Raw genomic sequence first — 24,960 nt, 5'->3', positions numbered from 1 at the left:
AAAAGAAAGTTGTGAGACAATTTTAGGTCAAGTGTAATAAGTAGTGCATAATGTAAACAACACGAACGTATAGATAATCAAAAGTTATCCATTGATATGATTTAATTCGTGTGTGTGCGTGATGTGTCCCGTAGGTGTGTCCGCGCAATCGTTTCTCTTTACATCATGCATAACTCGGCTGTTTTCGGAAAGAATCGGACTGCGACTGTCTGTAACAGCTCCTATGAAATGTTACCTTATTTTATTTATTTATATCATTCACTGCTAGCTGTTTTAAGATAACAACGAACATAGCAACATGCTCACATTGAGTTCAGAATTACACCTAAGTCTAAGAGAGATACGATATCCAATAGGCTTTGTCAAAACGTAGCCTATTTCTTTTCATTTATACATCTAACTTTTAATTTAGTTCAGCATTTTTAATTCCAGATCCAGCCTATGTGTTTATTAGGCTCTGGATCAGTCCTGGAGGCATTGCCTGGACCGCATATTCAGCCATGTTCTTCATGATTAAAAAAAATAATAAAATGTCATGGACATGTCAGCAGCACCATCTACTGGTGTATTCAATGTATGCATCTTTGTCTTCCAATAATAAATGCACAGCAGAACAAAATAAAGGTGATCGGACAGAGAATGAGTGTGTAGGAACAACACAAATGAGGATAATTAGACTAAAGAAAGACATATGAACGGGAAAACAATTAAACTAACAGAACATAACGGTGACACTCCCATCATCTATTATAATGATTATTATCAGTAAAGATTTAAATTCCATTTTAAAGTTCAGTAAGGTGAGGTCAGCAAGATTTTATTAAAGAAAGATATTAATACTTTTATTTACCAAAGATGCATTCAACTGATCAAAAGTGACAGTAAAGACATAATATGACTGAGTTTTTAAATGTTATATCCATCAAAAGATCCTGAAAGAAATGTATTCGTTTCCACATAAATATTAATAAGCAGTACTGTTTTTAGCATTGATAACAATCAGAAATGTTACTTGAGCAGCAAATAAGCACATTATAATGATTTCCGAAAGATCATGCTATCTAAACTGGAGTGGGTGCTTTTCTAACACAGTATAATACTATTTCTGATAAATATAATAATAAAGTATATTTTAAAATATAATAAAATACAAAAAGACAGTTATTTAAAATTTTAATAAAATTTCACTGGTTTTCAAATGTCATCCAAATAAATGCAGTCTTTTGTATTATGAACAAGATTGCGTTGCATAGAATATAAACAGTCTACTTGCTACTGCAATACAACAGCCTCTACATTTCTAATGTAATAAAGGCATATTCACTGTCATGGGTCAGTCCTTGTTGCCTGCTTTTCATGTTTCTCTGGCTTTTCTCTCCTCCATTTTGTAATTTGCAGCTTCCCTGAGCAGTAGCTCTCTCGCAAGTTCAGGCCTTCCAGCGCTGGTCAAGAATTGGGCCAGCATGGGGCATTTCGGAGATGAGAAAGAACGGCCCCGTCTCCACGCCGTCAGAATGTGAAAGGCCTGTTTTGAGAGGCTGTGTGGTGCTCGAGTCGAGGCGATTTGGACAGCAGAGCGACGGAGATGGAGAGACGTAACTAGAAGTGCTGCATCATCTTCAGTGAGCTCATCACAGAGCCATGACAACAGCTCATCGGAGAGAGGGTCTGGAAGACAAACATTGTTAGCATTTGCATGTCCACACGTTCACAGCCTTCTCATTCATTCTGTCATTTTTTTTTAAATGAGAGAAAGATCTTAGCTAAACAAAAAACACAGTTCAAATAGAGGGAAAACTGAAGAAAGATCTGGAGTGCACAAAGTGAACACATGCTGCAGTAGATTTCACATACCTGTTTGACTGTGCTGTATTGCTTTCACACTCACAGGCTGACAGACTGTTCTTGCACTTTAACAAACAAACAACAACAGCAACTTGCAAACCATTTTAAAAAAGTGATTATTTTTTAATTGGTTTCCAGTACAAATATTTAATTGGGATTCATTTACTTGAGAAGGCTTGTTTTCTGACAAATGTATAAAAAAGGTTTATACTTAAAACCTGGCAATGGGATAAGAATAATAAATGTGTTGTTTCTTTGAAAATACATTTATTTTTCTTTGCAGATATTATGTTTTAAGCATGAAGCATTTCATTTGATAACCTTTGTCAGAAAACATTACTTATATATGCATACATACATTATATGTGTGTGTATATACACCAATCAGTCATAACATTATGACAGGTAAAGTGAATAACACTTCAATCTCTTCATTGCGGCACCTGTTAGTGGGTGGGATATATTAGGCAGCAAGTGAACATTTTGTCCTCAAAGTTGATGTGTTGAAAGCAGGAAAAATGGGCAAGCGTAAGGATTTGAGCGAGTTTAACGAGTGCCAAATTGTGTTCCCGGTCTGGAGTGGACAGTATCTATCAAAAGTAGTCAAAGGAAGAAACAGTGGTGAACCAGCCATGGGTGGCCAATGCTCATTGATGCACGTGGGGAGTGAAGGCTGGCCTGTGTGGTCTAATCAAACAGAAGAGCTAATGTAACTCAAATTGCTCATGCTGACCCCTGTCCACCACTGAAAGCACCAACAGTGGTTATGTGAGCATCAGAATCGGATGATGGAGCAATGGCAGAAGGTGGCCTATTCTGATGAATCAAGTGTGCTTTTACATCACGTGTCATGGATGGCCGGTTGCGTTGCTTACCTGGGGAACACATGGCACCAGGATGCACTATGGGAAGAAGGCAAATTGCAGAGGCAGTGAGATGCTTTGGGCAATGTTCTGCTGGGAAAACTTGGGTCCTGCCATCCATGTGGATGTTACTTTGTCATGTGCCACCTACCTAAGCGTTGTTGCAGACCATGTACACCCTCTCATGGAAACGGTATTCACTGGTGGCTGTGGCCTCTTTCATCAGGATAATGCTCCTCCCACAAAGAAAAAAAAATAGTTCAGGAATGGTTTGAGGAGCACAACAAACGAGTTTGAGGTGTTGAGTTGGCCTCAAAATTCCCCAGATCTCAATCCAATCGAGCATCTGTGGGATGTGCTGAACAAACAAATCCACCTCGCAACTTATCGGACACGTGCAGTAGATGTTAGTGTTTTTCTAGACTGGGTAAACCCAGCCTGATCTGCTGGCAATTTGATTTCGCCCTGCAACTCAGTCTGGAAACTTGTACATTCATTTTTTACTGCTTCTGTTACACTTTTCCGTGAACCAATCACAGACTGGATCATCCACCTGGCGCGCTATTTTGTGGGTATAACATGATGACGGATAAAGAAGCAATGGTATGTTACCCATTGATTACACCTCTTGTGGTCTGATTGGTTGAAGGACTATCCAATTGTGTACAGGGTCATTTGGATTATGCTCATGTGCAGTAGAATATACAGAGTAATGCTCAGTCTTAAATTGAGCTTGGTCTAGTGATAACCAGACAAGTGTTTTTTAGGAACAGCTGCTAACATCTTGGTGCCAGATACCATAATACACCTTCAGGGGTCTAATGGAGTCCATGCCTCGAAGGGTCAGGTCTGTTTTGACAGCTAAAAAAGGGACCAACACAATTAGGTTGTAAAGTTATGCCTGGTGTGTGTGTGCAACACTGGGTGTGTATTATATATATATATATATATATATATATATATATATATATATATATATATATATATATATATATATATATATATAGTGAGGAAAATAAGTATTTGAACACCCTGCTATTTTGCAAGTTCCCCCACTTAGAAATCACGGAGGGGTCTGAAATTGTCGTCGTACATGCATGTCCACTGTGAGAGACATAATCTAAAAAAAAATCCTGAAATCACAATGTATGATTGTTTAACTATTTATGTATATGATACAGCTGCAAATAAGTATTTGAACACCTGAGAAAAATCTATGTTAATATTTGGTACAGTAGACTATGTTTGCAATTACAGAGGTCAAACGTTTCCTGTAGTTTTTCACCAGGTTTGCACACACTGCAGGAGGGATTTTGGCCCACTCATCCACACAGATCTTCTCTAGATCAGTCAGGTTTCTGGCCTGTCACTGAGAAACACAGAGTTTGAGCTCCCTCCAAATATTCTCTATTGGGTTTAGGTCTGGAGACTGGCTAGGCCACGCCAGAACCTTGATATGCTTCTTACAGAGCCACTACTTGGCAGAGCCACTTATCCTGGCTGTCTGTTTCGGGTTATTGTTATTTTGCAAGACCCAGCCCCAACCCATCTTCAATGCTCTAACTGAGGAAAGGAGGTTGTTCCCCAAAATCTTGCAATACATGGCCCCAGTCAGCCTCTCCTTAATACAGTGCAGTCGCCCTGTTCCATGTGCAGAAAAACACCCCCAAAGCATGATGCTACCACCCCCATGCTTCACAGTAGGGATGGTGTTCTTGGGATGGTACCCATCATTCTTCTTCCTCCAAACACGTTTCGTGGAATTATGACCAAAAAGTTATATTTTGGTATCATCTGACCACATGACTTTCTCCCATGACTCCTCTGGATCATCCAAATGGTCATTGGCAAACTTAAGACTGGCCTGGACATCTGCTGGTTTAAGAAGGGGAACCTTCTGTGCCATGCATGATTTCAAACCATAACGTCTTAGTGTATTACCAACAGTAACCTTGGAAACGGTGGTCCCAGCTCTTTTCAGGTCATTGACCAGCTCCTCCCGTGTAGTTCTGGGCTCATTTCTCACCTTTCTTAGGATCATAGAGACCCCACGAGGTGAGATCTTGCATGGAGCCACAGTCCGAGGGAGATTGACTAGGGCCCTATAAAATCCGTTTTATTTTTCCCCAAAATCCGTTTTAATTTTCCCCAAATTCCGTTTTAATTTTTGCAAATTCCATTTTTTCCGTTTTAATTTTTGCAGATTCCTTTTTTCTTTTAAAGATTTCTTTTTTTTTTACCCTTTACTGTTATTTTAGTCAAAAAAGAGTGTGCTTTTAATGTTAATATAATAGAACATACAACAAAAAATAGGAATTACCTTAAATTTGAGGTAACAAACCACATTTAATTTATAGGACAAATAACGTTACTGCATGATGCAACATAGCACTGCACTTCAAATATTAATGGTTATGAGCTTTAAACTTTCCAGTAAAATACATTATATTAGTTTATATAAGTTAAAATGAAAGTGCTCCATTAGCTTTTTCTTTCAAGTAAAAAAATTAATAAAGAACTAAAAAAAAATAATCATAAATCATCTTTTACATACAGTACCAAGTAAAACATTTAAAGCTGAAAATGAACATGACAAAATAACACATTTCACCATGAAATAATGTAGTGGATTGTTCTGTGGGTTTAAAATCACCATTATGATCCAGAGATGTGAAAAATAAAAAATAAAATACACGAAAACACAACACTGCCAGAAGTTTTTCCCAACTTCAAAGGCCCCTTTAACTGATTAAAACGAGAGGCTTATCTTAACTTTACTTTTATCATGTAAACTACCCATATACCGCATGTTAAATGCATATGTGTTTGGAACAGAGGGGAACACGGTCGCATTTGCAAGAGATATGCTGCCTAATGTGCCTATCATGAATCAAAGCACGAGAATGACAGGGGTCGAACAGACCACCGGAAAATCTGACAGAATGGACAATATTTATCTGTATTTGCAATACACGAGCTGCGGTTCAGCTGCACGCGACCAATGCTGCCTGAGCACAATGGCCGCGCGGCTCCCGCTCTCCACACGCAAAGCTTCTGCGCTGCCTGCAGTGTGAAACCGCCGTTAGCGTTGAGTTTCTTAACTTTTTCGCTGACGAAAGCAGAGCCGCAGAGACCAACTTCGCCATACTTGCATTGTTTTGAAGGGTGAGCTGAAATGACGGGAGGGGTTGTGTCGCCAAGATTAGCTTCCCCCGGTCTGCATTTTCCTCAGACATACGTTCTGCTCCCACACAAATCAGAATTTCATTACAAATATGTAAAATTCCGGGAAAATCTGCGTTAACACTAGATTCCGTGTTAATATGCAAATAATGTGATTTCAGTTTTTTTTTAAAATTATGTCTCTCACAGTGGACATGCACCAATGATGACAACTTCAGACCCCTCCATGATTTCCAAGTGGGAGAACTTGCAAAATAGCAGGGTGTTCAAATACTTATTTTCCTCACTATATATATATAGTGTGACAAACGTCCCGAGCCTCAATCAGCGTCGCCCTGGAAACATCATGGGCTGAGCGGTCACAGCTGCAACTCATCCGGTCCCAGCCATATAAGCGGCAGAGATGGACAGCAAGGTGAGAGATGTCTCCAGAAGACTCGGCTAACTCTTTTCTCTGCTATCCCCCCAGGAAGCAGGGTGTGACCGCCAGCCCACCACCAGGAGAGGTGACCACGGACCCACACTGCCCTGCACCCGGAACACAGCACAGAGAGCGACCCGCCAAGCACTGAGCACCATCTACTGCACCTTTTTCACAACTACCCTAAATAAAATCCACCCTTCGGGGAACTCACCTGCACTATCGTGTCGTGTGCTTCTTCACCCCACCACACTGGTGGAGAATGCGGGCAGAAGTATGAAGAAGTACCGACACGATCACCCCGCACTGAGTTCCTGCTTCCGGTATCACCCCGGAAGTGATCCGGGTTTCGTTTGGCTCACGTTCCTTTTCTGTTTCCCCAGGTGGCGCTCCTCCCCCAACATGGACGAACTCCTCAAACACCTCAACGAGGTGAGCATCCGCCAGCAGCAAATAATGGAACATATGGCTGCCCGCCAAGGGTAACACACAATTACACAATTACTGCCGCGGATAACCGTTCATGATGATGTGGCGCTGTATCTTCAAATGTTTGAGGTGATCCCCGTCCGAGAGGCGTGGCCCAGAGATGAGTGGGCCCGGATCCTTGCGCCACTACTGACGGGAGAAGCATAGCACGCCTATTTTGCCCTGACAGCCGAACAGAACACGTCTTATGAAGAGTTGAAAAAGGAGATCCTAGGCTGGGCCGGCCTGTCACCGCTAAACGCGGTACAGCTGTTCCACGAGTGGACCTACAATGCGCCAGCCCGCCTGGCCCAACACTGGCTATTGGACGGGGGTCCCACCACCCACCAGGTTGGGGAATGCGTTGTGATTGACCGGCTGCCGCCCAACACCGGGAGGTTGGGGTGCGAGCGCCACCATTTCCTCGGAGGGTGGTCCAGGAGCGATGCACGCTGGAGGGCACCCCACGACCATTCAGCAGACCGGCAGTTCCCGGACCGGTAGATGAACCCATGCCCACCAAGGGACCCCGCTCTGTGCAGTCCACACCGCAAACGCACCACGGACGGAAGTCAAGATCAAGGGCGGCCGTATCTCGCCCTGTTGGATTCCGGGAGTGCGGTCAGCCTAGTAAAGACCACCGTCCTCCCTCCGCAAACAGAAACGAAGGCGAAGTTGTCTGTCACCTGTGTACACGGTGACACCAGAGAGGTACCCGCCAGGCGAGTGACCATCACGGCCGTGCCCGGAGTCTGGCCGATTGAAGTGGGAATCATCAAGGATCTGCCCGTCCCGGTCCTCCTCGGAAGGGATTCGCCCGGTTTTGACTGCCTGCTTGCCGCGTCCACCGGGAACCGCCCAAAGCAGAAGTCGAACCCAGAGAATGTCTCACTCACTTCAGCTAACGATTGGAGTTACAACATCTACTTCAAGATATTAGTTTATTTCTAGTCGGAAATTTCTGACATGAGTGACAGTCTAGAGACTGTCACTCATGTCAGAAAGTTAATAACTATAGTAACTTGTGGGATCAGCCCTCGTTTAGAACGTTTCAGTTCGATTTGGTGAACTAGTTGACCGGTTCACTATAAAGATCCGGTTAAAAAGAACGATTCGTTCGCGAACCGGACATCACTAGTCGAGAGAGAGACAGAGAGAAATGGAGCTGGGGAAAGATTGTTGAGGAAGTGTTATTGTACCAAGTTTTTAAGAGCGCAAGTTTATTTTGTTTGTATCTGAGAGCTTTGAATAAACACGAGTGAACTTTGCAACGTTATTTCTCTCACAAAATGCTTTCACCACAGCCTTACAACAAACACGACATCAACATGATACAGTAAGAGCTTCTGTTGAGCATAATGAGCAGTGTCATTCAAACGTGTGATTGACCGATCCAAACATTTTAAAGATTGTTTTTTAAATGCTCTCTATAGTTTAATCACTTAAATAACAGATTTGTTTCATACTGCTAACAGAAATGACGTGAAGTTGATGGTTTTAGTCACTGGCTTGATTCACTGATGCATCAAGACGGCCAGCGGCGGGACCGACAGTTTTAAATGATTTAGAAAGAAAGTCTGTGTGAACTTGAATGATAAGCTACACATCAGAACTCACTGATCCCAGATCAGGCATTACTGAACACTGTTACTCACTGTTTGTGGTGATACTGTTGAATCCGTATGGTAAAGCCTGTGCTGCTGACTGTCAGGAGTTTGGTTTGATTTCTCTGGCTTTACTCTTCTCTGTACGCTTTCTCTCAGCTGTTCGCTATATTAATTAGCGACCGCGCTCTGTGCATCTCACACCTGTCCCTCCTTTGTCCTGATCACCTTGCTATTTAATTCTCATGCTCTTCTTCCCTCTTTGTCGGGTTATTGTTTGTTCTTTCATGTCTGCAACTAACGTCTTGTCCTCTTATGCTCGCCTAGTCCTGTTTCGCCGTGTGTGTGTGTTTCAAGAGGATTTTCCCCTGGGTTCTTCGTTCTTGGGTTTCTGGGTTCTTCCCTGGGTCCCAGTCGGCTCTTCAGCACCGCCGTATCAGCCAAGTGAGGTGTGCGTTCCGACGTGTCCTGCGTGCGCTCCCTGGCCAGCAGTACCCGTTACCAGGCTACCCGCCAGCTCTTTATATGAACTCTTTAGTTTGTCTCTCCTGATCTGCGTCTTACCCTTTTCCTGTTTCAATAAATTACTATATTACCAGCATTCGCTTTTGGGTCCTTTCTACATTGTGACAGCTGACATCCACTGATAAAACTGACTCTCTACTAATTCTCTGGGCGGGCAAAGCAGAGGAAGGGGCGGTAACCTTTCCTGGTATGACGTCATAACAGGACAATTCAGGATCAGCTCGTTTGAGCTCTCATTTTCTTAAAGGCAGGGAAAGACAGCCTGAACTCGTTTTATACTGATCAAAATTTCTAGCGACTTGGGGACAACATTCAGGCTAGGGGAACTCATATTAATGTTGAAAAACCTCATAAAATAAAAATGTCATGCCATGGGACCTTTAAGCATTTCACACATATTCATGTTAACATATTATTCAATAACCACAGTCTGTAAAGGTCATAAAGTTGGTTGTTTATTTGTTTGTTGTAGTGTGTATTCTTTGAAAATTATTTATTAATTTTTTGTTCAAATTTACAAAACATGTTTTTTGTTGTTCAATCATCTTACATGATAGATTTGTTTTCTTGTTATTCAGCTTGATTGAAAAGAAATTCTTAATGTACCGTCACTTGAGCAACAACTGGTGCAGTGAAGGATCCAGGCAAGTAGTCGAGGCATATTCTGGAGTCCACACTAATCTCGTGAGACAGTCCTATTCGAGGGACTGTAAAACTCTCTGTTCTCAAATGGGACAGGACCGCAAACACACCCAGCGTGTACACCCACACCACTGCAAACCAACCCTGTGGAAAACATACAGAAACTGTGCCATCATACTTACACAAATATTATGTAAGCAATAATTGTGTACCTACAAATAAGATCGACCCCTGCACTGCAATAATCTATGGAAATATACACCGATCAAGGACAACATTATGACCTAATGTTGTCCTAATATTATGTTGGTCCCCATTTTGTTCCCAAAACAGCCCTGATCTGTCGAGACATGGATTACACTGACTTCTGATGATGTGCTGTGGTATCTGGCACCAATATGCTAGTAGCGGATCCTTTAGGTCCTGTAAATAGTGAGGTGGGATTGAGATCTGGGTAATTTGGAGGCCAAGTCAACACCTCAAACTCGTTGTGCTCCTCAAATCATTCCTGAACCAAAAAGGCCACAGCCACTAGGGAATACTAGCTTGACAAGCCAGACCCACATCAAGATGTTTGGTCAGGAAACTCACCATTGACAGGGCTTAATCCGAGGGGCGGGATAAACGGTTGTCTTTCAGACTCCCTCTGCACGGCGTGCATGCAATTGGATAGCGCTACACACAACCAGAGCAACAAAGGTGAAGCGGAGCTAGTTGAAAGATTAAACTTCCACCGTATCCGGTCGGCAAAACTCTGAACACATCTTCCCTTTTTCAGAATGACTTCATTGCTGTTCTTTGTTCTTTTCAAGTCTTCCAGAGTCGTGGTCAAAACTGATTCGACCGCCGTTTGCAAGCTTGTTTACTAGAAGCACAAGCACAACTCGGCCGTCATTATGTTTTGCCCCGCCCACCGACTCTTAACACGATGTAATTGGCCTGACCAAAGTTTGGTTTTACAGCTCAGACGTGTATTGAGAGTTACTCGCGGCAGATTAGATTTGCTGCCGCTAGGGTGCGTCTAGATTTCTAGGCTAAGGGAATACCATTCCGTCTGCAACAATGGTGGTTTGTGTCAAAGTAACATCTGCATGGATGGCAGGACCCAGGGTTCCCCAGCAGAACATTGCCCAAAGAATCACACTGCTTCTGCCGACTTGCCTGCTATCCCATAGTGCATCCTGGTGCCATGTGTTCCTAGGTAAGCAACGCACACATACACGGCCTTCCATGTGATGTAAAAGAAAACATGATTTATCAGACCAGGCCACCTTCTTCCATTGCATCGTGATTCAGTTCTGATGTTCACCGTTGGCGCTTTCAGTGGTGGACCGGGGTCAGCAGGGGTACCGCGACTGCAATCCCATATGTAACAAACTGCCATGCACTGTGTCTTCTGACACCTTTCTATCAGAACCATCTTGAGCAGTTTGAGTTACAGTACCTTGCCTGTTTGATCAGACAGCCTTCGCGTCCCGCGTGCATCAATGAGCCTTGGCCGCGCATGACCCTGTCACTGGTTTGCCACTATTTCTTCTTTGGACCACTTTTGATAAATGCTGACCACTGCAGACTGGAAAATCCCCACAAGAACTGCACATTTTGGAGATCTAGTTGTCTAGCCATCACAATTTGGCCCTTGTCAAACTCACTCAAATCCTTACGCTTGCCCATTTTTCCTGCTTTTAACGTATCAACTTTGAGGAAAAAATGTTCACTTGTTGCCTAATATAGCCCACCCACTAAAAAGTGTAGTGATGAAGAGATAATCAGTGTTATTCACTTCACCTGCGATTGGTCATAATGTTATGCCTGATCAGTTTAATTTATAATGCTTGTATAATGACCTCTGTGTTAAGCCTTTTACAGCACAAATAAATCACTGAAAAGAGAGAAAACCATGAAAGAACTCAGACCATCAACCACCTCACAAGTCAAGATGTTCACAACTTCTATGTGAACGCTGTGACGGTCTGTCTAGCATGTGTTTACTTAGAAAAACAATGGAAAATTGGAATGAAAATAAATAAATAATAATTTTCAGTGGCATCTGCTGTAAAAGAGCACCTAGATCACTAATAATTTTCCACAGCTCATATTGTCTGGAGGTTTTTGTCTACTGAAATTTCTCAAAAAGATATTTGTGCAGTGTTTCGTCAGCAGAACAATCCAAAAAGACCTCATATAACATTTCAACCCACTGAAGAGATGCATGTCTATCCCCCACAGCCTGATGATGAAAGATGGCCAAAGCTGCTGTGAATAAAGTCTATAAAAGCTGATTTAGTTTATAGGGCAGGTCACCTCATGGGAGCCAACGTGTTGAGATCACATGACCAGTTGTATAGTACTAGCTTTATCACAGTAACCCCCATGTAATTGGAAACTTTTGCTCACAAAATAAATGAATCATGATTGAATGAACAGCATATTTCTACAATGGCACTGGTAACAGAAAATCAATGGAATTATAACTACGCTAGGTATCAATTAAAGTTCAAGATCACTACAATATAGGCCAGTGCCACTTTAAGAAATTCACGAACTTAAACAAAGTGGTTTTTGTTAGTATTTATTCATTTGGGGTTTTCAGGGTGAAATGGTCTAGACCAAGTATAATTATAACTTTATTAGATGTATGAACTTTTTTTTTTTTTAAATCTACCACTTCTGCATTGTAATTTTTTTTTTAATAAATGTATTGATTTTCTAAAGGTGTTTACCTGTATTTTGATTTATGCATTGTGTTGTGGGGTTAATGAAATTTCCATAAAATTACTGGATAATGTCCTATTTTTTTACACTGTGCCTCATATTATTTAGACTTACCCAACAGTTGCCAATGTCTGTTTCAGTCTTTCATCACATTGTCCACTGCTTTTCTTTCTCTCCTCTCCTTTCTCCACATCACCATTCACGTTCAGAGAGTTCTTGCAGTCAGTCACCATTTTTTATACAATGAGTCTACTCTTGTTTCCTCACGTGAGCTCTCTTCTCGTGTTTCTGTCATCCATGCACGCAGTACAGCGCTTCACTGGATCTGGAAGCCTTGTTGACTGCACATTTGTGAGCCAGCGGTCTGCAGGATGCTGCTCCAGCGGAATACTGATGTCACATGATTCTGGTTTTATGTGGTCTGCAGTATTCAGTGGTCCACTGGTGGTAAGATCACCCTTCTCCACTGACTTCAGTAAGAATGGCAATACCAGCGTCAAGTCTCTTGCTCATTACAATAAACTGATTTACAATGATGTGGACATCTTCCAGGACATTAAGAATGACAACAGCTGCACGGTCTTGACAAAAGTGGGATCCATATAAAGCATCTAAACATACATAGCAATGTCTTAATTGTGTGAGCATATGAAACATTGTACATTCATCAATGCAGTATCATCAATGTCAGTCATGCCAATAAAGCTTTGCGAGAACGCAAGATACACAGAGATAGAGCGAGAGCAAGATCTCAAAGATCCCAAGCCTCTCATGAAGCACTTACCCACATCAGCTGTTTTCTCTTGAGACCCTGTGTCTGGGAATGTGTTTGCCAAATTAGAGCACATCCTATGCCCGGTGAGAGTGTTTGCTGTACCTCAAAGAACCTCTCTCAGCACGCACACTCTTTGTGTGTGAACCTCACTAAACGTCCTGAGGACCTGGAAAAGCCTTGTGTGGAGTCCAGCTAAATCTCCATAGCCTGTTTCTTCTCTTGCTTTCGCAAGTTATAAAACTCTCAGTTCCTTAGCGGCTTTGTGTAAAAGGTTTAACAGATTGTTCTCCTCTGAGAGTGTTAGCTGACTGGCTGGAACTGCCATAATCCATAAACGAAAGATTTGATTATTAGTAGAGATTTTTTTTTCTCTGTCTTTCCTTCTCTCACTGGTAAACCAGTATTTACCACCCCTGGACCGTAAAATAGGGTCATCATGGCAAACAGAAGGTGTGATTGCATGGGCACAAAATAGGCCTTTAGAGATGGACAACTCTTAAAAAAAGAAGAGTAATGTGTACATCTGTGAATGGCCCCTGTAGTCTTGTGATTCAAATGAGGCACAGATACTATAAGCAAATATACAAATACTTTGCATTGGAACAGGGGGAAACTTCTATCTGTTAACTTCTAAAACAATGTATGCAAGTGCTTTTATGAAATATGTACAGGTTTTTTTCAAAATGTATTTTAATACAGTGTCACTGTTACAACCGTCCCAGTGTACAGAGACGGTTGTAACACATGTCAGGGATGGTTGTAACATGTTTAAAATAATGAATAAATTCTATACTTAAAATGTTATTGTGTTTTTAAGTAATTATTACCTTTTTTCATACTACATGACAAAAAAAGATTACATAACATCATCCAAAAAAGTACACCAGAAAGAAAAGTTTTTTTTTCTTTTTTTACCTCAAAAACAACCTTCTGTGGATAACTCCATCAGGAAGTTTCACATGTGGCACCCTTTTTGAAAAAAAAAATGGAGGGAAACTAACTGAGCATGTGCAGAGTGAGTGTCATCACTCTTGATCTCTGATTGGAGGAATTCAAGGCGTTACAACATCCCATTACAACTATCCCTGGTCTCCCCCACTTTATTTATGCTCACAAAGACTGCACTTATATTAACATATTTAGTCAGACCTCACACAGTTCACAGCAGGCTTCTAATATTCATGAAAATCACATTTTGATGAAAGCCACTGCAGCAAATGAAATAATGGCACCGCATAAATACTGCCTGTTAACAGTAACATACAATATTTCCTGTATGATCTGAGAAGAACATTTGAAATGACTAAATGCAATGAAACTTGAAATAGCTTTCACTTAATCAATAAATGATAACACACATATAGGTTACAGTTAAATTAACATTTCTGGCATCTTGTCAAAGCTGGGCTTTAGAACTATGATGTGGCCAGAAACTACTAGACAATCACACACCTGTGGACCATTAAGAATATTACACACAAAATGGCAAAGGCTCTCTTAAGTTTTAAATTGGCTGTCTTTACAATTTGGGACAGAAGCATTAAATGTAAAATTGAGAATGTTATATTTCTGTAATGAGGGCAGCATCATTTTAGAAAACATTATTTTCTGCAGTGAACCACATGACCTGACATCATGAAAATCTAATATAAGAGCAGGGTATGGACAGTATGGAAACACTATAATATATAATGGTATTTTAAGCTGGAAATAAATATAAAGTTTATTCGAAAAATATACAAAAAATATTTCAGATTCCTTGTTGCAGGCCTACCTTCATTGTAAAACAGGGAAATAAAAATGGTGGAATTTGTACGCCATCATGTGGTTAAATGATTGAATTGCGCATAAATATAGGCTAGCGTCTACAAAGCTCTCATGACTATTTGTCAGGTGCTTTCTTTTATATTTTTACATGCTATCTCTTATATTATATCGCTGTTATGGATGCACATTAGTTTTTCTTAAACTTCAGGCACTTAAAGGGTTAGTTCACCCAAAAATGAAATTGATGTCATTAATGACTCACCCTAATGTCGGTCCAGACCCGCAAGACCTCCGTTCATCTTCAGAACACAGTTTAAGATATTTTATATTTTAGTCCCAGAGCATATGCAGTCTATGCACACTGTACTGTCCCTGTCCAGAAAGGGAATAAAAACATCATCAAAGTAGACCATATGTGACATCAGTTAATTAGAATCTCTTGAAGCTTCGCAAATACATTTAGGTCCAAAAATAACAAAAACTACGACTTTATTCAGCATCAGTCTTCTCTTTAGCGTTTGTTTTCAAACCTCAAATAAAGATTCAAATGGCCATGAATCAGTCAATCGATCAATGATTCGGATCGCCAATGTCACATAATTTCAGCAGTTTGGATCACGTGTCAAACTGCCACACTGCTATGACATCATTCATTTTTGGGTGAACTAATCCTTTAATATACACGAAAAATCTGCATTTTCCTTTCTAGCTACATTATTTGTGTATTTACCAGTTGCCTTTTATGTATTTTAAAACCTAAGTTAATTTACACAAGACAAAAATAATGTCTATGTCAATATATAATATGGCAATGCTTCAGGCCTTTAACTGTTCATAAATTACAACTGAACCTCAGTCTCAGCTTGTTTCCATCACAACCAACCAACCAACGATTCCCTTAATAGTCTTTTTTCCTTTAAAAGTATGTGAAAAGAAAACAGAACATTTAATTATTATTTTTGTGCAAAACATTTAGTGCACATTTCCCAATCATGCTGTAGTTTAAAATGCATGTTGTTAACACCGAAAATCACTAAGAAACACCCACACACATTAAATAAAAAATATCAAGTCTATTTTTCATGAAAAAAGGCATTCTAATGCTGCCTTGCGTGCTTTTGGAAATTTGATGATTAGATGCGTTCACGACACGTGCAGTTTTTTCCTAGGAACCTAGTATTTACGATCATTCTGAGTGTACGTGAAGGCAGCATAACACCTAGGCTAGATGTGTAAATGTGCTTACCCCAGCAGCGGTGTTATTATTCGCTGTGGTTGGGTTGACCTGACATTCATTCCTGCAGAATCCGTCGCTGGAGGCGCATCAAGCTGCAACATGCAAAAGAGAGAGAGAGAGACTGTGAATAAAGAGACCATTTCAAACTTATTTAATTACCATATTGTTATATTGTCATGTTATGAGAATTATAATTCAATCTACCCGCTGATCTGGGCATGTGTCCCGCATGTTGACTGTGGTGAGTATTCAGGCGCGGTTGGTTGGGCACGAGGCGCGTCAGCGTGGCCTGGCGCAGGTAGGCGTGGAGAGCCGCGCGCCTAGACTCGAAATCCGGAACGGCCGCTTCACCATGGCAAGAAACTACGGCATGAAGACAAAACTTCCCAAACGAAGCAGATAGTGACAACTACTCGGCAGAAAGTTACAGCGCCAGTTTGACAACAACAAGGAGAAATGGTCACTGTTTGAGGTACGTTTCAAAAATACCTGCGTGATTTCCAAACAACAGTTTGCTGAGAGATTTCACTTTCGTTCGTGGCGTTATGTTATGTGTTTAAATGGTCACATATCAGATTAGTTGGGTATACTTAGCCTTTGTAAACTAGGTTACAGTCGTTTGTTTTTTTGCGTTTTGCTCATACACTCCTTGTGTAAATACTCTCTCAACCTGATGATGGTGCGCTAGTTCACCCCGGCCATCAAAACAGTGCCCATTTGAAGAAACACCCACATAATATTCAGCGCAAAGGTCTCATGGTTTCCATGTAAAAATAATAGTTTCTACATTAGTGATAACACTATCGAAAAGAGGTTTTGCATGTTGATGAACCAAGTTTGAGCTGAAGGTTTACATGTGTATTTTGTTAAAACAATGTGTCATGCTGGAAATTTTATCAAGTTGTGATGGTATTCAAGCTGGATACATGTATTTATGCTGTAATACATGTAACAGTTTCTAATAGCTGGACTTTGCTCTTTAGTGTTGGATTTTTATGAGAGAGAAATGGAATGCATGACTCGGCGTGTGCTGGTAAATGTAAAATAGAGACAGTAGAGCAAAAATGTCCTCACATTCTTAAAGTTTACCAAAAATGAAACTTCTGTCCTCATTTACTCTCCAAAACCTGTATGAGTTTCTTCTGAGGAACAGAAAAGGAGATGTTTGGCAGAATGACAGTCACCCTTTACTTTCATAGACTGTCAACCTAACAAACATCCTTTTTGTGTTTCACAAAAGTTGAAAAGTTATCAAAAACCCTACTGAAAATAAATAAATAAATATACTAAAAGGTATTTGAAATGGATTTATTTTGTGCTAAGTATGCTACAAATGCAATTACATAATGCTGTACATAATATAAATGCCCTGCAATTGTACTTTTGGTATACTGATTTGATATACTGCTAAATTGGAACAAGTCATTTTGTACTTAATGTACTTTAGTTATCCAGAGATAGTGCTGATGTCTAACTAAACATATGCGTTAGTATATTTGATTGTACAAAATTTATATCAGTAAGTCTTTATATCAGTGGTTTCAGTTAGTTTATTTGTAGTATACTGAAATAAATATATTTTGAATAGGCCTACATTTTGGAATATTTTTTTCCCACTAGGGGTGTAATGGCACTGATGTACCAAATTTTGGTGCGAGGTGTTTATACTTGATGCACTTGACGTTTAATTATTCATTAAAACAACAAGGGGTGACTCTGAGTAATTGTAAAACCATCAGGAAACAGTGGTGATTAGTAGTTACACACGTGACAATGTGTCCTTTATATCGTGTTAAACCCCAGTAACCTTGACATTATTACTTGTGACATTACAACAAAATGTGAACAGGAGACCATGTATAGGCCTACATAGGCCTACAACTAAATTAACGAGCTCTTAAAGGGGGGGTGAAACACTCAGTTTCAGTCAATCTCATGTCAATCTTGAGTACCTATAGAGTAGTATTGCATCCTTCATATCTCTGAAAAGTCTTTAGTTTTATTATATTTATAAAAGAAATATGGGCTGTACCGAGTCTTTCCGGAAAAAAACGAGCACTTGGAGGCGTATCGTGTGGGCAGAGCTAAAGAATGACGACCGCAAAGCGGTGATGTCCTCAAGCGTGGAGAGACACATGGCTATCGATCTCAGCTAATAGATATATGATCCAGAATCAGATCCGGAGGCTGAAATAAATTGAACAGGAGAAACAGCAACAGCAGGACGTCCGTCTCTGTGGTATGTACTGTATTTAGTGGCCTGTCAACATTTGTGTGTTTACTCGCAGTTTATGAGGACATGATTCGGTTTATGGACTATTGTATGCGACTAAACCTTAGCAGTAGCAAGCAAAGCGGTTTTGCACGTCAGACTAGTGTAACGTTATACATAGAACAGCAATGGAGTAAACGTTAGTGCATTTGAATGACGAAGCACGAGATCGTGTCGTTTACTGATGTTTACTCATGCGACGACAGCCAACAGCACAGACATTTGAAGCAGTTTTACTCACCGGCTGCTTCCAAAGCAGGACTGAACCTTTATCGCTGGGACCGCTTCGTCAAAAACACACTTCTTTGGTATGATTTGGTGAAGTCAGGACAGCAGTGACCGTGGAAATCCACTTTGCGACGCGACTGAAGCGATGTTGTGAAGCTTCCCGTCATTTATGCGTTCAAATCGGTTCAAATGCAGCGCTGCCTTCCCGGAATGCTGTGCTGAAGCGTTGAAGTCGCTTGATGTCACCCATAGGAAAAAAGTGGAGCGCGGCGCGGACTATAACGACATAACGCCGGCTTCACACTGCAAGCGTAATCAGGGCGTAGGCGGCGCCGAAGCAGCGCGTGTGTAAAGCAGTAGCAGCGCGCAATTTTTTGCTTTCACACAGGCAACGTTTGTCGCGCGCAGTTGTGTACAGAGTACTCTATAATGGATAAGTTTGCATTTCACTTTAATGTATTTGAAATGGAAATAAAGCAAAGATTTATCATGAAGCTAATTTTATTTTAAAAAATCGTTTCACTTGTTTCTGATGTTTTTTTATTTATTTTAGTGCGAGTTTTTGATAAAAGAAAGGCCATCGCACTATATGTCCACGAAAAGCACACTGCTAAAAAGAGAAACTTCAGGAAATTGTCTTGAAATATTGGATAGTTATCAAATTAATAAACCTCTTAAAGATAATTGATAAATGACTGTAATAACTAAGAGGAAACTTCTTAATGATATATTGTAGGCTAAATGAGCAAATTATCTAAAAACATTTTTTAAAAATGACAAAATAAAGCACATCATAGTCTATCTACATGTCTATACTGTATGTGTGCTATATTAATGTATGTACATTCTATTTACCTATCCATATTTAGTTGTTTGTTCGTGAGACAACGAAAGATTGTCAAAAACACTTTAAAATGACTTACCATCAGCACCAAGAGACGCTCACGCTCACCAACTTCCTCCCATGCTTTTTCCTTCACTTGCAAGTCTTTATAAAGCAAATTGTGTGGATCATAGAGAACTGTGTGCTTCTCAACCTCCACGATGAGACGAGTGTCGTCCATTGCTGTCTTTCTAGGTGCACTCTGAAGAACACTGCCTGTGACACCACGTGCTTTTGTTTATCGTTTCTGTTTTTATGCCAGCATATAGTTATAATATATACATAATTTAATTCATATTTAATTTAAGCTAAACTGGCATACATTTTTTAAAATTAGTTTTGTAGTTCAGGCAAAAACTTATGGCAGTGACGCTCAATTCAGTGACTAAATTATTTCATGGTTAAATGTGTTGTTTTTCATGTTAACCAGGTTAATTTTTATCAGAACAATGTGCTGTGGCTTTAGTTCATCGTGAGCAGCGCGTCAAAAATAGAGCCGTCGCCGAAACGATCGCGGCACTGGCGCTTCTGCTCTACTCCTGCTACGCGCTGCTGCGCTGCCTCTGCTGCCGGTGTGAATGCACTCATCTGTTAACATGAGCGCTGAAAAAAATATGCGCTACTTACGCCCTGCTTATGCGTGCAGTGTGAAGCCGGCGTAAGTGTTCACGGACGACTGAACCTGCACCTGAGCGAGTGTTTATGGGCGTGCATTTCCTCTCTCGCTCTGGTCACGCGTGCGCACACCCATACCGGGAGAAGAGCCCGTACGGCCCATACAAGGACCTTCCGCTCTATCAACGTCAAGCCGACCCATACTCGAAAAAAACTGTGAGAAACCGGAAGGAGTCTTTTTGACACAGAAATACTCCATCAAACGTCCAACATTAGTTTTTGAAACTTTGTCTATGTTTAGGATGGGAATCCAAGTCTTTAACAGTGTAAAAAGCTCAGTATGCATGAAACAGCATTTCACCCCCCCTTTAAATATTTTCTAATTTCACTAAACATTTTCATTTACTTTTTCAGCTTCATGAATTTTTTTTTAATTAAACATGGATTTTTTAAACATGGATTTATTTTTCTTTTCATTATAAGAGCTTATTTATTTTTTCGTAGGCTCAATTTGTTAATATAAGCAACTAATTTAGATGCGCAAACTGGGTGCCTGTGTGGTGAGCTGGGGTCTGTTCTTCGTACCTCGCTTAATACATCTGAGATGATTTGACAGATCCCAGATCTTTTAATCGTGATAACTGATCTCTGGCTAATTTGTCAGATTAAGTTATCTAAGGTTACTGCGCGTTCTTGTGTTCCCTGAAGAGGGCAGATGCATCGTGATCAGCAATGCAGCGATTGGCTGGCGTCAAGACAACGTAATGACCACATATTATTAAAAAAGTCACCTGACACAAATTTCTGGACCTTTTATAAAGAAACATGTATCCAAACGACCAAACCAACAAAAGTTATTATAGATAAATGATAAATGTTTTTATTTTTATTTTTTTAACATGATTGATTTACAAATAATTTCTAATTACGGTTTTGTAGTATTATTTGTACACCCTTTACAATTTTTATTTAAATGTTATAGTTAGCAGTTAATTATTTTTTTAAGTCAATTGGAAGCAGATTTGTTACGTTGCAATATTAATTAAAGTCTCTTAAGGGTCAAGTTCAAGTTACCTGCATCTCTTGGCTGCATCAAGCCACTCCCATAATATCCATCATCACTCAAATGAATGAATGGCTTAAACCTCCATTACAACTGTAAAGTAATTATTCCATCACAAATAATCTCTCAATCAAGTGTATTATATAGTCTATAATGTCTATTACACATTTACACAACATTATAATATAATTTTTCTCAAATAGATTTTTATATTATTATTATTATTTAATTATTATTGCCGGAGGTTCAGTAATGAACTCTTGAAATAAATTAGCAGTGGCAGAGACAGATTTTAAGTATTACCTCCGCTTAAAAAGCAATGTAATCCTGTTTACATGAAATAAGCCTGGTCGCGAGCAGGTTTAAGTTTACGGACCTGTTGCTTTGACATCAAGTTCAGGATGAGCGTTGAAGAACCAAACAGTCTGAGATCATGCCAAATCGTCAACAATCAAATCAAACTAACTGAGTTAGCGACGTACGAAGAACACCCAGTGCTGCTTGGCTAGATTTGACTCAAACTCGTATATCTTCGGATGCAGAGCCTTGTGCAAAGTTTAAAATTTACCATGCACAACGGCAATTTAAATGGGGCCTTGCGCTCTCAACCTGCACTACCGCTTCCTCTCGCTGACGCCCTTCGCACTTGTCAGGACACGTCGAGTATAAACCAAGCTTAAGGCTTTCCACACACTTGAAGATTTTGTAACCCCCAACAATCTGGAGGTGTGGCTAGATTCAAGGCAATTGATAGATCCCCCTCAATTGTGTGGTGTGATTACGTGTATTTTCAAGTCAACTTTATTTATATAACGCTTTTTACAATGTTGATTGTTTCAAAGTAGGGCTGGGCGATATGGCCCAAAAAAAGTATCACGATATAATTTTCCATATCAGTCGATATCGATAAATATCACGATAAATGTAAAATCTTTATTTCTTTAAAATTTAAAGGCATATTTTTACTCCTGAGTGAAATATGTAGAAAACAGACAGTTAACTGTGGTTTTAAACTATCCTTTATTGTCAAAACATGACAAACACTTCCCAAACAGGTGAACAATTTATTAAAACTGAGGTAGATTTATTTATTAAAATCTTAATTGTGGTCAGCATTTTTGTACTCTACACTGTATATCAACAATATCATTACTTATTGTGTAAGTAGTAAACCACTAAAAACGCAAACGGGCAAAAAAAAAAGGTCCACTGTGCATCTCTCACTCACTCACTCACTCACTCACTCACTCACTCACTCACTAGTGGTGGAAATTTTGATTCTTTTAAGAGTCGTTCATTTTCAGTTTGTTCACCAAAATGATTCGTTCCGATTCGTTCATTGATTCGTTCAGTAACATTTTTTTTTTTTTTTTACAAATATTACATAAATATGACCGCAGGTGACGAAAAAGAGTGTTTTATGTGTAATGTCTTAAGTCAACGAACGTATTTACTTACAAAAAAACTGATTTGGCTTTATTAAAATGTACATAATCTACTCATTAAATAAAATAAGTCTAAATAAGTGGTTCAGATGACCAAAGCATGTTTTCTTGCATGATTAACATTTAACTGTTTGGTCAGACATTTAGACATTCATATATCTGGGATTATGGTAAACATGGGGTTATAAACATGAGGTTTGTCTATAACTGTGCTTTGCATCCGCTTTCTGCTGATTGCTGAATGAGACTGACACGCATGCTAAATGACCGAGATAACCTAGTTCGTTCACGAACTAGATCTCTCTCTCTCGTTCAGCGCTGGTTCATTTCGTTCACGAACGAGAAGTACCAGTTCGTTCACGAACGAGATCTCTCTCTCGTTCAGACTCAAAACAGCAATTTGGTCCGTGAAGTTCGTTCAGTAGCTCAGAATGCTATTTACTCACGGGACACATGAGATCTTTTTAACCTTAGGCCACTGTCACATTTTTTATTTGTTTTACAGTTTTTAGAGAAGTGCATAACATGACTCAAACGTAATGAAGAAAACGGTTCAAACATAAAATAAAATACAAACACACTTTACTCTGTAGTAATCATTTAAACATCAACCTGCATTATTACACTGTTTTCATTACAGTGGTAAAGTGTACATTTCTTTCTTCGCTTCAAATATGCCACCTACACGAGCCGAGCTGTTCGCTATCAGTATCCTTCAACAACTGGTTCATTTCGTTCACGAACGAACGACATGTAGCCTACCAATTCGTTCACGAACGACATTTCTCGTTCAGAGTCAGACTCAAAGCCTCTCGGTCAGTAAAGGGCGTATTCGTTCACTGAATTCAACAAATCACATGCTCCGTCACATCTCATACTCGAACGCTATTGGCTTGAGGTTTTGTCATTCTTTGACAGAATGAAAGAGTCGACAGAGCTGCGCATGCGCTCGCTGCTAATAGCGCCACGCTGCGGTGGAGGGAGGAATTTCAGTGAATGAGAAACATAAGTCAGTAGACTACGTGAACGAGAACGATTCGTTCACCTAAAAGATTCGTTCAAAAAGAACGATTCGTTCACGAACGTAACATTACTATCACTCAGACACACACACACACACACACACACACACACACACACACACACACACACACACACACACACACACACACACACACACACACACACACACACACACAATTATGATAGCGAACGTGTACAAGTCCGATGTTTTAGTGATTATAGTATGGAACAGCTTGTTGTAAGTCACCCACCGCAACTAACAAGGCAATAAGCCTGTGTGTGAATGAAGTTAATGTAGATTTACCGCTGTGTTGGGCTCAATGTTATATGGAAGAACTTCGAAGAAGCAGGATAATTTAATAATTAAATTCCGTGTGGTGAAAGTGAACCTATGATATTGATAAGCAGTCCACGTAATGTTACGTCGCTGTTTTATGTCGGATGGGATCGCCAAAATATCTCCAAACCACTGAAGTTGAGCCAACTAACTTGTCAACGATATCTGTGTCCTCCGAGCTGGTCATGAGCTCTGAGTTTTCTTCACTATTGCTCATTTTTCTTGCTCCACTTCACTCCGATCCTCCAAGCATGTCAGTCACTGACTGTAAACAACAGCACGTGCAGCACCCAGAAGCCCGGTCTGCAATACGCATGCGCAGCATTACGCAAAACTTGTAAGCATTATATAGAGAATTTATCGAACTGTTGTTATTATTTTATCGAGGAGAATTATATCGTGATGTTTATCGTTATCGTTTTATCGCCCAGCCCTATTTCAAAGCAGCTTGACAGTGTTAAACAGGAAAATAATGCAACGGAATTTGATTCGGCTGTACAGCTGCTCTGGAGAAAACAGTGATGTCATCCAGCTAATTTAAATTATCATATAGCGACAATGTGGGCAGGGGTGTGTTTCCCAAAACCAGATCAGTAATTTAGTTGATATAGTTATTTTAGTTTGCTTATTAATTTTATTTAGTTTTTATTTAAAATGATTAATTATTATTTTATACTGTGCATTGTTGCTATGTACTAAATAAATATTTGCACCCTTAAATAATTTATTGATTATTTGAAATTTTAATAATAATTGCAATTGCAATGCCTTGATTTTTAGTAAAGTTACATAGTCATAGCATTAGCCCTAAATGCAATGGTACTTATAATATGCATAATTTCTTTTTGTTTTGGTAATTTCTTAGTTTTGGTTTTCTGCCTTGGTTTCCTCTTTTTCGGTTTCGGCCAAGAATTTTGATTTCGGTGCATCCCTACTGACAATGTTCTGCTCGATATGTCGTCAACTAGGGCTGGGCGATATGACGAAATATATCGTCTGGACGATAGAAAATGTCTATTGTTTTATATTAGGCTCTATCGCTTATGCCA

The 24,960-nt window shown here is 39.9% G+C and overlaps 2 protein-coding genes across 6 annotated transcripts in view; one reads left to right on the top strand and one right to left on the bottom strand.

Annotated features, from left to right (window-relative positions):
* Positions 1–1,160: 1,160 nt before the first annotated feature.
* On the bottom strand, positions 1,161–16,371 carry dthd1 (death domain containing 1). 5 transcript variants are annotated; one of them, XM_067437351.1, is made up of 4 exons: positions 16,250–16,371; positions 16,055–16,137; positions 1,855–1,910; positions 1,161–1,668 (listed from the first exon to the last, which is right to left on the bottom strand). In XM_067437351.1, the coding sequence occupies exons 1-4, from the start codon at positions 16,274–16,276 to the stop codon at positions 1,355–1,357; spliced, it is 480 nt and encodes a 159-aa protein (XP_067293452.1). In that variant the 5' UTR covers positions 16,277–16,371; the 3' UTR covers positions 1,161–1,354. The 5 variants fall into 5 exon arrangements, 3 of the variants coding, with proteins under 3 accessions (XP_067293452.1, XP_067293451.1, XP_067293450.1); XM_067437350.1 differs by lacking the exons at positions 16,055–16,137; positions 16,250–16,371 and adding exons at positions 12,381–12,877; positions 13,051–13,311; XR_010903973.1 differs by lacking the exons at positions 16,055–16,137; positions 16,250–16,371 and adding an exon at positions 2,860–3,572 and having other exon boundaries at positions 1,855–2,720.
* The window catches only part of arap2 (ArfGAP with RhoGAP domain, ankyrin repeat and PH domain 2), a 156,262-nt gene continuing 147,625 nt past the window's right edge, over positions 16,324–24,960 (top strand). The window contains exon 1 of the mRNA XM_067437348.1: positions 16,324–16,517. The gene's annotated coding sequence lies outside the window, so the exon portion shown is untranslated. The remainder of the gene's footprint in view (positions 16,518–24,960) is intronic.

This window comes from Pseudorasbora parva, chromosome 1 (assembly GCF_024679245.1).
Source record: "Pseudorasbora parva isolate DD20220531a chromosome 1, ASM2467924v1, whole genome shotgun sequence".
NCBI classification, from domain to species: Eukaryota; Metazoa; Chordata; class Actinopteri; order Cypriniformes; family Gobionidae; genus Pseudorasbora; species Pseudorasbora parva.
Note: the sequence above shows the minus strand (reverse complement) of the source record. Positions and strands in the feature narration are given on the sequence as shown.

What these genes read in the sequence shown, in the direction of transcription:
- dthd1 (XM_067437349.1), bottom strand. Translation starts at nt 12,499, where the DNA reads ATGGTGACTGACTGCAAGAACTCTCTGAACGTGAATGGTGATGTGGAG. An exon ending in CAGACATTGGCAACTGTTGG is followed by an intron (nt 1,911 to 12,380) that starts GTAAGTCTAAAT and finishes TGTTTGTTAAAG; the next exon opens with TGCAAGAACAGTCTGTCAGC. An exon ending in AATACAGCACAGTCAAACAG is followed by an intron (nt 1,669 to 1,854) that starts GTATGTGAAATC and finishes TTTGTCTTCCAG; the next exon opens with ACCCTCTCTCCGATGAGCTG.